The sequence below is a fragment of the Drosophila arizonae genome, chromosome 2 (genome assembly GCF_054131065.1).
Source record: "Drosophila arizonae isolate 15081-1271.41 chromosome 2, UAZ_ARI_1.0, whole genome shotgun sequence".
NCBI classification, from domain to species: Eukaryota; Metazoa; Arthropoda; class Insecta; order Diptera; family Drosophilidae; genus Drosophila; species Drosophila arizonae.
In genome coordinates this window covers 15479153-15493280 of record NC_142922.1, presented here as the reverse complement: position 1 = coordinate 15493280, position 14128 = coordinate 15479153, and the positions used below count along the sequence as shown (strand labels likewise).

General features: G+C 38.3%; 2 protein-coding genes across 11 annotated transcripts in view; one reads left to right on the top strand and one right to left on the bottom strand.

Annotated features, from left to right (window-relative positions):
- The window catches only part of mld (molting defective), a 32853-nt gene extending 31491 nt beyond the window's left edge, over positions 1 to 1362 (bottom strand). The window contains exons 1-2 of one of the 10 annotated variants that reach the window (XM_089461921.1): positions 1008 to 1361; positions 871 to 929 (exon numbers count right to left, since the gene is read on the bottom strand). The gene's annotated coding sequence lies outside the window, so the exon portion shown is untranslated. The other 9 variants (XM_089461926.1, XM_089461918.1, XM_089461928.1 and 6 more) reach the window with 9 other exon arrangements.
- Positions 1363 to 1531: 169 nt separating this feature from the next.
- On the top strand, positions 1532 to 3619 carry LOC108620667 (uncharacterized). Its single transcript, XM_018017565.2, has one exon. It carries the CDS (start codon positions 1625 to 1627, stop codon positions 3569 to 3571), a length of 1947 nt encoding a protein of 648 aa, XP_017873054.2. The 5' UTR covers positions 1532 to 1624; the 3' UTR covers positions 3572 to 3619.
- The last annotated feature ends 10509 nt before the right edge of the window (positions 3620 to 14128 follow it).

Below are 14128 nucleotides of genomic sequence, written 5' to 3'. Positions count from 1 at the left end.
AACGTTCATTTTTAGGAGGGGTTAGTTGGTGCGAGTGACGGCGGGCGCCCTTGCTGGCGTTCTAATTATAGCAAATTGCTCTCTTTATGGCAGCATCGCGTGCGTACGCCAAAGTCAAAAATATTTCAATTGGTCAAGAGCCACAGAAAACAGCAGTGCAAGGCACAAATGCAAACGGTAAATAGAACGTTTTGAGGTTACTCGCAACTAAATTCAAACATTGAGCAGCAATACATGCCCCAAACCGTGGCTAATTCAAATTTACAATCACACCCACATACACATGTGGGCAGGCCGAAATGAAATTGAAATAAATATAAAAAAATCTATCAACCGACACACACAACTGTAAAAACTCAGGAGGCAACTGAATTTTGATTTCTTTCTGGCGGCACACGAGAATTATTTAATTTCCTATTATTGCGCGAGGTATCCGCATTGACTCAACGGCACGAACTGTGCCCGGTGCGTGCTGCTTTCAAACTGAGAATAGTCCAAGTAGATCCCAACTCAAGTGCTGCACGTTCAAATCAAAATCTCACGCTCTCATGCGCTCGCTTATGCTCTCTCAAAGTGAGAAAGCGACAGAGAGGGAGAGAGAGAGAGCGCGAGCGCACGTCTTGCATGTGCATGTGTGTGTTTGTGTGTCGGGCCCGCACTGACTGGGAGAGCAAGTAGCCCGCACATACCGCAATAAATTTCACTTTAAATGCGGATTGTAAGCTGAATTCATTGAAAAATAACTGCAAATCATGCAAAAAAGGGACATGTCAGGTCGTTTAGCCTTTATTTTCTTTTTTGCAGGTCGTTTTGTTTTTCATGCCACTCATCCAAGCAAAAGTACGGGATTACCGCTCTGTTTTTGTTTACCTCCGTTTTAGTATCGAAATTCGTGGTCTCTCGTTTATCTTGTCAAGTGCTTTGCTTGTCTGTACGTAGCACAAAATAGGGTCTATACTACATAACATTATTCTTTCATAATTTTTAACTTTCCGTAAAATACTTACACTTCTCAATAAAAAATAAATATAAAAAAATTGTCGACGCCACCGCCTCAGCGGCGGCGTTTATACTATCGCTCCGACTCAACTATAGCTTCTTAATTGCCATTAGCTGGGAAGTCAAATTAAAAAAAATGTGAATAAGAGGAATAACACTCATTTTCGTTTAATTTGGTTCTTGTATTGTTTAAATTGTCAAATTTTTAGTGGCGCACGAAAAAGAATTAGGATATCGTTGGTGGTGTGACCGAACTGGAGATAGTTAAAAAAAACCCGTATGTTTTCTTGGGAAATACCAAAACATGCAGCAATTTAACATGTGTTAAATACGCGTTGCCAACTACTTTAAATACACATACATGCATTTAAAATGCGTGGCTTCTCATTGAATTTTTTACATTTTAATTTTTTAATTTTCCACGTTACTTAAATAAAATTAAATAAATACCATATTTATAATTGTAAATAAATATAATAACCTATTTATATACATATCGATATTATTTAGATTAGTAGGGTATGCGATTATTTTCAATCGACTAGTTGGGTTCTTCGTGAATATCGATAGGCATTCAGCCAGCTGCTTGAACGTTTTGGCTTGTTGATAAAAAATAAAGTGGAAAATGTCCCAGCAAAATGCGAAATTAATCAATCAAAAGGAATATTTGAAGAAATATTTGTCGGGTGACAAAGAAAAGAAGAAAAAGAAGGAGAAGAAACAAAAAAAGTTAGCGCATGCTAAAGTCAAAATCATCGACGATGATGACTATGATGCAAATCAAGAAGAAATTGACGAGGACTTGTTGTTGGGCGGCGAAGATGCACCACAAATCGTGGGTGAATACATTGAGGAGAATCCCGATGCCATGCGCAGCAAATGGCGCAACATTGCCGTTAAGGATGAGCCGAAAACAGAAGCCGAGGAAAACGGCATCAAGCAAGAGCCCGCTAGTGAGAAGGAGGAGGCGTCTCTATGGGGTCGAAAAGCGTCAACTATGAAGATCAAACAGGAGCCGGAGTTGCCTATAAAAATCAAGTTGGAGAAGCGCAGCAGCAGTCGCGAGTTGAGCCCGACGAGGCGCAGCCCGCTCAGAGAGCATCTTTATTCGGATCAGAGCCCAAACCGGAGAAGACGAAGTGATGAAGAAAAGCCGAACAAGCGAGAGCGTAATGTGGATCAATCGCCACCCAGAAGAAGAAAAAATGATGATCAGAGCCCTCTCAGGAGGAGAAGAGATGGTCAAAGTCCACCTAGGAGAATGAAAGGAGATGATGATCAAAGCCCACCCAGAAAGAGACCAGATGATGATCAATGCCCACCTAGGAGAAAAAAACGAGATAATGATGACAAAAGTCCACCCAGGAGGAGACGAGATGATGACCATAGCCCGCCTAGGAGGAAAAAACGAAATGATGACGATCAAAGCCCGCCCAGGAGACGTTTCAATGCAGACCAGTCTCCACCTCGAAGAAGAAAGGACGCGGATCAAAGCCCGCCCAGGCGAGTGCGTAATACGGATCAAAGCCCGCCCAGAAGAAGAAGGGATTCGAATCAAAGCCCGCCCAGAAGAAGAAAGGACTCAGATGAAAGCCCGCCTAGAAAAAGAAGGGGCTCGGATCAAAGCCCTCCAAGAAAAAGAAGGGATTCGGATCAAAGCCCGCCCAGAAGAAGAAAGGACTCAGATCAAAGCCCACCCAGAAGACGCCAAGCAGACTTAAAACAACACAGAACTCGACGAGATTCCGATCAATCCCCGCCCAGACAGAGAAGAAATTCTGATCAAAGTCCACCTAGGCGACGTCGATCCGGCAGCCGAGATCGAAGTCGAGCGTCGCCAGTGCGAATCAAAAAGGAGGAACGCAAAAGCCGCTGGGCCAAGGAGGAGCCCGCTCGAACGCCATCGCCGCCGCCAACGCACAAGCCGAAAGGCCAAACACAGATGCGGACGTTGGATGGCAAGAAGGCGGGTCTGCAGGATGCTCAATCCTTGAAAATCGAAACGGATGAGCGACGGCGGGAGGAGCGACGCATGTTCGAGCAGATGTCCAGCGAGGTGTCTGGACGGGACGCGGAGGTGCAGATGCGCAGCACGGGTCGGCGAGGAAGACGCGCTCGCGACGCTGCCGCCGAGGATCCAGTGGAACGCCAGCGCAAGGAGGAACACGAGGAGAAGAAGAAGCAGCTCTACGATCGCTGGGGCAAAGGACTCAAGCAGCTGGAGGACCAGAAGGCAAGGCATGCGGAAATGGTGCACGAGGCGTCAAAGCCTGTGGCCCGCTATGCCAACGATGAAGACTTGGAGCGTCATCTGCGCGAACAGGAACATGCAGACGATCCCATGCTGGAGTACATGCGGCAGAAGCGCAAGAAACAGGAACAGCATTCCGATAAACCTGTCCTGCCCGTGTACGAGGGCAGTTATCCGGAGAATCGCTTTGGCATACGACCCGGCTATCGCTGGGATGGTGTAGATCGATCGAATGGATATGAGCAGCGCTGGTTCGACAAACAGAATGAGCGACGAGCGGTGCAGGACGAAGCCTACAAGTACAGCGTCGAGGACATGTAAAGCATTCTTGCATTTAATTATTGAAATAAATATTTGTGTACAAAATTATTTGTCATCGATTAATTAGTATATTTTCAAAAATCGCGCAATTGCATTGCAGCGCTGTAAAGCAAAAAATTATATTCAAGTCATTTTCCAAAACAGCCTTAATAATATAATTTTGTCGAGAAAAAATTTAAATTTAAATATCTCTGTTTATAATAAAAAATATATATATTAATTCGATACCATATTCATATCTCTTTTTGCGCTGCTTTACAGCACTGCTTGCACTGTGCGCGCGCGCTAAATGCAACCCTGTGTGTAGAATATCAAAGCAAAAGCGAATGGTAAACTAGTTAAATAGTCTTCAACACCTGCGTGCTGTATTGCGATTGCCCAAAGAATTCTTGGAAAAACAAAACGAAAGCTACATAGTTTACAATAAAAATTTGTGTATTTCGTGCAAGTGCAAGTCTTATTTAAACGGCAACTGGGTAAGCACTCTGCTTATTAGCATAATAAATAAAGTGTATGCATATTTTTGTATACATATACTAGATATGTAAAATACTTTGTGCTTGTGGTACAAAGAACAAAGCGTAACGTAATTTGGTGTCAAAACAAGAGTGTGTGCGTTTGGTTGTATGCCCCGCCCCCGCTAATTAACATAAAATGTTTGCCATCAAATTAAAAACTAGAAGGAAGCACAAAAAAAAATTGACTGCTCGGGAAAACGTGTTGTTTCTTGCATTTTTTTTCACAAGCGACTGGTTGCATTGTGTTATTTGTTGTTATTTTGGTGTGTATGTGTATGTGTGCGTGTTGGATTCTGCTGCTTCAATTGCAACCTTCACCATGGCAACCAGTCGGTCAGTCAGCCGTTGTAAACCTGTTATTTGTTGTTGCTCTAGCTGCTGTTTATTGTGATTTGCTGTTGTTGCTTGCTACACATTTTTATGGTCGCGCAAATTGGCGCGAAAACTTTGCCAGCTGCAAAATGTGTGCCAAACGCTGTAGATTGCATGCTGCATGCCTCACTTATACATGCAGATGCATGTACATACATATGTATGCTCTTTCTCTCTCTCTCTCTCTCTCTTTCTGTGATTTTCTCTATCTTGCCCTCTGCTTGACACACTTCCGCAGATGGCATTCATTTAAAGCACTGGGTCCACCCTCCTACAACTTAATGACTTCGTGCGTGCGAGCGAGATGCATATGTTCTGTACTTATTTGCATATTCTTGATCTTCGCCTTGTGCAGTAATGAGAGCGAATTAACGAGCATTGACTCTCTGAGCGACATTTCCGCTAGACTTTGGTTAATTGCTCTTCACTGTTGTCTGGTTAAAAAAGAGAAAGGACCGAAATTTTACTCATTAGTTCATCAGCTTAAGTTGTAGAACTGCATTTTAGCAAAACCAGGTATAAATATGTACATATGTAGTAAATCTTTCAGTAATTTTAGTTCAATTGTGTCTGTTCTTTGTCTGAGTGTTAAGCTAAATATCTAAATAAATGGATCAGTATCTAATTAATTTAATTGAAAGTTTCACCTACATTCAGACGCATTAGACATTTGCCTTTAATTAAAGCTCTTATCTCAGCTTGAAGTTCTGAAGCCTTTAGTTTAAATCATGCATAGATGGTGTTAGTTATCTCTTTAAAAAATAATAAATATTTTTATGCAAGTACCTGTAATCTTTTTATCTTCTTATCTTTTATAAGAGACTTGTATCTCCATTTGCTGAGTTTTTGTTCTTTCCTACTTTGTATATCTTAGAACATCTTATCTGGCAAAAAAAAAAAAAAACCCCTGAATACATTCACTATTCAAATAATGTGGATAAATACAAATTTCGCCACTATTTGCTTGTTTACCTAAATTCTTCAATCCTGAAGTGAAGCTTTTTACTGTACACACATTTGTCTAATGATCGCCATTATCCAAAAGCTCCGATCCAAAAAGCTCGCTGATGTTGCTGCCGCTGCCTCCACAACGCAGGTCCAATCATCCCCCAGCATCCAAGTGTGTGTGTGTGTGTAATTGTGATTTACTCATTCATGTTATGGTTCGCTAACTTGTGCACCCTTGCCTCCCCTCAGAGTGAAGCTTAACCTGAACCACAACCCTTGTCCTTCGGTACTTCGACTTCAATGTCTTGCCCTGTCTTCACGGTTTTAGGGTGCTTCCAAGGACCCAGTGACATTGTAATGGCTTAGACATTTACACGCATCTCACGCTGTGCCGTGTGCGTGTGTATTAGTCTGCAGCCCTTACATGACTGTTTGCCTTGAGGGGTTGATTTGCTTTTGGCAATGAGTGTAAATATGCTGTGCGGCCTTCCATTCAAGACGGTCGGGTTTTTTTTAAAGCGTTTTTTAATTCCTTTACATGCCTACAAGTACAGCAAGTTATTCAAACGCCTTTTGTTTCACGTAGTTTGTTGAAAAGAATTCTCGTTTCGTTTACCACGTGCTTCCAAGTGGCGTATAGGAGGGGTTGATCGTGAGGGAATTCAATTGGAGAAGTTACGTACGAGAAATCTTCCAGTTATTCCAATAAGCTTTGGGTATCACGAGAAAAAATATTTCCTAACTAAAAAAAACCTCATTTAGATCTAACTACTCTATTTTTATATAAAGCAGTACTTGACTATGTTTCTATATATTAATAAATCTTTTTTGTCATCTATAAATAAGTCCCCTATCTCTGTAGCTTGCTTAACTTAGTTATCAAATACTCCCTGCTAGGCTTAGCTAACATTTGGAAAACAATAGCATTTTCCTAATTTCCATTGGCTGCCCATCTGGCTGGGAACAATGGCATTAGGTAAAAGCGCCCCTGGTGCCAAACTACTTTCATGTGGTTCCTTTTTCTAATTTAAGAAAAACATAAGGTACTTCTTTCCTTTTTTTTTTTTTGGAACCAGTTCTGCTAATTTGTGCACACGTGCAATTTTCAGCGTCTGTAACTGGACGAAAACAAAAGGTCCTGCAAACAAAAGGATCCAGCTGGAACCGGTTGCCTGGGGGCAGGAAGTGTTAGGTTCAAAATGCCGCCAGCCACTGACACTGCAAATTAATGTTAATTTTTGGGTAGCAATAGATCAAAAAATGCATATATGTATATATAAATACTGAAAACTTTCTTTTTGTTTTGTAAGAAAAGTTTTCCTTAATTTATCTTCAATGTAATTGGAAGCTTGTTAGATGATTTGAGAAATGTTGGAAGAGCTAAGTTCAAGTGGCTCCTAGATGATTTGCCATAAATGTTAAGCCGGGTGAAAGTTCAAATCGAAGTTCAGCTGTAACGAGTTTCAAACTCTATTGAGCTTTAGAAAAATTGAGCTTAGCTAAGGAGAGAGTTCTTGGTTTTTGAATATAAAAATGTGATTTTCATATTGTACAATTTCAACTGAACTATCTATAGTTCCAGTTCTGTTCGTATTTTATAAATAAATTAATCTTTAAGAATCTAAATTATATTTTGGTTGCAAAACTATAAACGAAATAGTTCTGATGACTAATCTAATTATGGTTTAAATATTTAACTTCTAAAACTTAAAAAATAAATGAGTCAAATGTAATTTGAAGACTCGTTAATATTCCTTGACTCTTTATCAATGGGAGGGTTACGAATTGTTCGCTGTGTTTATTTCTCTTAATCGAAATTATGTATGCACCGTAAAATCGATTGAAGAACCTCTTTCAATTCAATTGAAAACAGTTTATAAATCATCGACGTCATTTGCAACTCTCGAGCATGGGGGAAATTGACTTAAGGAACTCTCCACTGTGGGTTTGCCGCATCCAATTCCCGTCTGGGTTGGCCTGTAAGCCACCCTTAGGGAATTTTCCTACTGGCAAATCCATTTCAATTATTATGAAAATTTGTTATTTACATTTCTATTGAAATGAATTGCTCAGGGAGGGAGTCTTATGGACGCGAGTTTTTAGGGAAAAGCGCACCTAAATCCTAAACACATATTCACGTAAATCGCTTGAACGTGAAAAATTGATGAAACATAAAAGTAACATAAAACTAAAGCCGAAATAGGGTTGACTCAACTTTTTTGATTGTCTTTGCCATTGTATCTGAAACTTGGGAGATCCTCCGCAGCTCGATTTGGATTTCCTCTTGCGTCTCTGCTTCGCCGACAGTGGGACAGAAGTTAATGTTTTTATATGTGAAGCGCTTTTGTTCGGCCAAACTGGAACTGGAACTCGAACGCGAATCGGCATAAAGCATTCGAGGTACAATCATAATAATAATCCCAGTTCCTAAAGATGCCCTGCCCCGAATGTATCTAGGGCAACGGGTTGTCTTGTTAACCATTGTTCGAGCAGCTCCTGCTCAGTGAGACTTAAACGCTAGAGAACAATTGTCCTCCAGCTTACACACACACACAGATACACGCACGCTGTTCAATAGTCGGCGAGGGGTAGAAAGCTAGCAAGAAGATGCTTCATTAATTTCGAGGAATCCAATTTAATGCCCAGTCATGTGATATCATGTGAATTGAGAAGGCTCCCTAGCCACTTATGACTTAATATTGATTAGGCAGACTTTATTAGATTTGTGCAATCTAATCGAATCTACTCTTACTTCATGTATAGCATAGTGTTAGTCATATAGAATTTTGCTAAGCTATTCCAGTGACTCGGATAAGTCATTATCTTGCTGAATCTGAATCTGCAAAATCAATATACCCAAAATATTTCATTTAAAATTTAAAAAATTTGCAAACAGTTTACAAATATTTAGCTGGATCAGCTCAAATATCTTTGGAATGTCTCAGAAATATGTCATATACAGGATATCGATATCATTTATATAATTAATTCAGCAGACATTTCAAGTTTATGGTTTTATCTATGATCCATGTCTTATTCTCATATCATCCTCGCGCTTCAGAAATAACCCTCTATTCGTTGTCATTCTCGCTCAACCGAGAAGCAATACACTAACAGAAATTGGCAAGTTTTACTGTACTTTGGTGTGGTCTATGAGTTGCTTCTATAAACGTGAGTAATAAATGCTGCAGTTATAAAAAAACGAGGAGTCCTGTTGTCAAGCACACGCGATTACTCACTCGCTTACACTCAGTGAACTTTACGCCGGGAACTTCAGCCGCCGGCGCTTTCCACCCCGCGACGTTTGCTGGCGAAACACGTTGGTTAAATCGACTCAAAACAGAAGAATCAAATATAAATTTCCGTTCGGCTGCTACTGACTTCATAATACTCGTCCACAATCCAAAAATAGCTAAATATAGGTTAGAAATTTATTTTGATTGCTTTCGATCGACTTATTAATTGTATAACTCGAAATATTGATTATCGGTCTAAATCTAAAAAAAAATAAAGTCTTCATGGAATTTCCAAACTATAAAGAAGCTCAAAAATATTTCTCTAAATATGTTCTATTGCATATTTTCAAATAGCTCAGGACTAAATGAATCTACGCGCTTGGGCTCGCGAACGTGTATATAATAGCCCAAAGATTTGGCAATGCCATTGAAGGAAACCAGAAGGCAAACATTCAACAGACATTTTGGGGTTAGTTTGTGTTCCTCAAGATTTTCCCTTTGTTGACATGCCCTGACTTAAAAAGGTATTTCAATTGTGTGCCTTATTTTGTTACTGGCAGATAAAGGTTGCTGATATAAAGAAAAATTTTATATTGAATGATTATATACCTCAATATATATGCAAATTAATTTATTTATGCAATGCATATAACTCGTTTTTTCTCTTTATATAACTATTGAAATATTGTTATACGTATGTAAGTTATGTATTAATAATCAAATTTATTTTAAGAAAAAAATTTTCTATAAAATATATATGGATTGGAAGCCTAGTAAGTTTTTAATACCATTAGATTATTAAATCGTTTTATGTAAATCAAATTAAATCTTTTCGTATTTCTTTTGCTAAAATATGAATAGTAAAAGTAAGAAAAACTATATTTTTGAAGATATATACATATTTAATACATATATTTTATCTTCTCTGTATGTAAGGGTATTTAAATTTCGTTATCTTGGGCACAACTCCTTTCAAGTTTTCTCTATTATCTGCGCGTCCTCTGCCAGGATATGCGAAGATACACATTATAAAAATTTTCTTCAGCTCTATGCTAGCTGGTGGTGGTGATGGTGGTGTTCTTCCTGCTGCTGCTGCTATTCCTGTTGGCGTGGTGGTGGCTGTGAGTTCCAATCCGCCCCGCCACCGCCAACAAATCCAACAGGAGAGTCGGATCCAGTGTGGTTGTCTCTCTCTCTCTCTCTCTCTCTCACTCTCTATTCAGTTCTGTGTCTCGCTCTCTATTTGGGTTGTCGGGCATTCCATCGGTACACACTGACACAGTTATCGAGTGCAATTCGGACAGGTCGGTTGTGTTTTCTCCCGGTTCGCGTCGCGCATAATTCGTTGTTCGTATTTCCTCTTTCGTATTCCGGGCTTAGCTCTTTAATCAGTTTATTGTTGTTTGTTAAATCCTTTCGATAGTTATTTCGAGCATCTTATAAATCTGTAGATCTGCACTCGCTTGACTCATCGCTCTTTGCACCGTTTGCACTGTGAAATCTTTTGTTGTATTTATTTTTGGGTAAGTTCAAGCGTGTAATTCCTTGATCTCTGGACCTCAACACTCTAAGTGCCGTACATTAATTACTTGTCAGATCATGAACTTGTCTCTATATATATTGTGCACATATATGTGTATATAGACATAGACCGCTTCACAGTGCTTTGTTGCAAGTGCAGACGCACAGTAGGAGATACATTTTATATCTTTTATGTGCACATGCAGTTGCTCTTTGTGTCTCGCCTTGGATTTGTTATATTTCAACAACTTCCGCATTGTGAAACATATAGAAAACATATAGACGGCCGCTGTTGCTGCTACTAAAGTCGACAAGTCAGCAAGTCGTCTGCAATCAATGAACCAAGACCCACACAAGTTTTTCCGTACAAATATCGCAATCGAATGCATATATACGTACATTATATTAACATTAAGCATGCTAAGATCTACGATACGACTCTCGTATACCCTCACTATATTATATATCATTGACATGTTCTCCACTAGACACAATCTATTGTTTATTAAAGACTTGACTAAAAACAAGTAAGAAAGCTCTAGTCGAGACTGCTCGACTACGAGATCCCCTGAACCCTTGGAGCAATAGATATTTTAATAATTTTTCGCGTCTTTCAGCTTACACAAGAAACACGCACACACACACGCACGTACGCACACACAGGCATACATACACACACGCATACACACACACGCATACACACACAAACGCATACACACACACACATACACACACACATACACACACATACACAAACATTTACATACATATACACACACAAGCATAAACACGCATGGGCGGCAGTGAGCGCTTACTATGAGAACTTAATTGCTTAATAACTTTTTTTGTGAACGTACGATCTTCATGAAACTTTCAGATTATGATTATAACATAGATATGCATGTAATTGCCAAAGCACAAGTCTCTAGTATTTGAAATACGCTTTTTACAAAAGGGAGGGTGAGGGGGTGAATTTAAGGGTGGGGGGTAAATTTTAATAAAAACCGAAATTGTATAAATTGCATATAAGCATACATTAAAAATTTGAAGACTCTAGCAATAAAGGTGTAGAAGATATAATTTTATAACTGGTTTTCGATAAGGTTTTTTATCGATAAAAAAAAGATCGGGATGAGTTATCGATTTTTAATGATAAACTTGATATGCGCGCTGTAATTACGGACATTTTAAAAAAAATTTGAAGTCTCTAGCTCTTATATCTTCTGAAATCGACGCGTTCATACATACGGACAGACGGACAGACGGACGGACGGACAGACGGACAGACAGACGGACAGGGGCAAATCAACTCAGCTCGTCGCCCTGATCAAGAATATATATACTTTGTGGGGTCTGCCACGCCTCCTTCTGCCTGTTACATACATTTCAACAAAACCATTATACCCTGATTTCCCATTGAAAATGGGTTCAGGGTATAAAAAGTAAATCTATAAATGGAAAATCTTAAAAAGAAAAAAAAATGAAAAAAAAAAAAATATATATATATATATATAAAAAAATAAACAATATTTGATCCAAGCAAAGCTTATTATATTATATCATATAAATTTTCATTCAATGTCCTCAAGTCTAATATACCCCTTGCCAAACTTTTTTGGTACGGGTGTGCTCATATAGATATATATATTTTTTTCAGTTTCGAGAGTCTCTAATATTTATTTAATATTTTACATATTTCACGCATACATATTGTATAATATATATCTCTTTGTTGTTTATTTTTCATGTGCAGTTACGTGTTCTTCTTAAGAAATTACTTGAATATGCTATTCTTGTAGTAAACGACTACTGAAAAAGGTGAGAGCTTAACTTAAGAAATCCTATAGATTATAAAAAAAATCTAAGATTTTCATCGTGAATGGTTGATAAAAGCTTTTTTTTTTTTGAGTAGCTGTCACTCTTATCTGAACGTATTGCTTATCTGGAAAAAAATTAGAACTGAAAAACAAAAAAACCTTTTTTAGAATATTTTTATACTGCAAATCAAGTAGAGAAATGAAATTAGATAGCAAATAATATTCTCTATATGAAATAATTATAGATAGGCAAAAAGTCAATATTTATATGTTTAAGCTCCTCTCTTTGCGCTTCTCAACATCACGTTAGTAATGCATTTTTCGCACATACATATTTGCTGTTCTCGATAATTATAGCTATGTCATGTTCTAAATCTGTTGCCAAAATAAAAAAATCTTTCATATAATATAATAAAATTTCCTTAAATGATTGAAAGTGGACTTTATGTAGCAGCTAAAATTATATGTTGTGACGTCGTCTGGCGATACTATATCTAATATATAACTGTCTCAGTTAATGCTTGTATAGCAAGACGATAAAGCAACTGCCCCTAAGCAAAAACAATAACAAACAGAAAGAAAGAAAGAGAGAAGAAACAGTCTGAAGCTTCAATTGGCCCTGAACTTGACTTGAGCACTGTGGAAAAGTCAATGGCTCTGCGTTTTGGCCTATACGTCTATAGTATATGTTAAAATGCTTAGTTGCTCAAATTGTTATTGTGTGGTTTGTGTTGCTTTTTTTTTTTTTTTTTTTTTTTTTTTTTGATGGGAGATATATAATTTGTACGCTGCTAAAAGAGGCCAATGAACGTTAAGCGCACGAATCAGCAAAAAGCGAAATAGGCAAAATAATAATATAATCGAAATATTGTTTATTTGTGGAAATCGCTGAGTGGTTTCAATCACATGCGAAATGCATGTCAGTTCACGAAAGCTCTATAAAAAAAAAAACGTGAAATTATAATTGAAATCGAATGCGATTTCCTATTTGAAAACATTTTAGAAACGATTTTAATATAAAATTTCATAAATGTTTGGCTTATGGAAATTTTACTAATTTAATATAATTTATTTATTATTTAAAATGTTTTTTATTCGTAGCGGACTTTGATCTCGCACTGGTCTAACGGCTTTTATAATCCGACTTAGAATGCGTATAGCTAATCATAATGAAGTATGGAGCAGTTCCTTATTAATAGCAATGCTGTGTGCCGTTCCTTGCGCTTCTCAAATATTCGAGGCACGCATTTTCTTTTTTAATTGAATCATAAGTCCCTTAACAATTTTATCCAGCTTTATGAAATTTCTCAGAAAAATGCAACCTATTTCATGTAGTGGCTCGAAGTATTACTTGTGAAAACTGTCATTGGGTGCTGTGGACCCTCTTAGGCAGTCCACCGACACGCAGTGCTCCTACGCCCTACTGTTCGCCTTCGGTTTCCATTTTGTTGTTGCGAATTCTCATTTAATAAACATAAACAAATCGATACGCGTCACAACAACGCCAGCAATGTCTGCGCGTACCCCACCATTCGATATATAGTATAGGGTCGGTCTGTAGATACATATGTATATCTCTTTAATACAATATAAGTGTGTATACATTTGCCGGCTGCTGTTGAGCCCCCGCCTCATATTGGGGGTTGTTGTGGAGATTTTGTGTTGTTGTTGTTTTGCTGCCATGTTGAAAATTACGACGCAAAATTTCATTTGAAATCCTTAAACAAGCTCTGGACACTCGCACTCTCTCTGTCCTTCTCGGTGTTTCGGTCTCTTTCACTCACTCTAGCTCTTTCGCACTGGTGGTTTCCCGCTATTGCTGACATGCGCCCGCATAATAAACGCCCACGCTCTGTCGAAATTCCACCCAAGTGGTAAACGCAACACCCACTCGCTTTCTCCCCATGTCCTTGAGAACCTTGCGAGAATTCGGTTGTATTTTTTGTTGTGCTTCTGCACATTCATAACAAAAACAAGTTGGAAAATTTGAAGAGGTTCACGCCGACAGCTCGAATACCCTTCATAAAAAGATCAAAAATTGCGTGTCAATATTTAATTGAAATTCCTATCCAAATATTTGCAGATTTCTCGGCAAATTATTAACTTAAATAAATATATATACATATATATGTATATATATGATTT

What these genes read in the sequence shown, in the direction of transcription:
- LOC108620667 (XM_018017565.2), top strand. Translation starts at nt 1,625, where the DNA reads ATGTCCCAGCAAAATGCGAAATTAATCAATCAAAAGGAATATTTGAAG.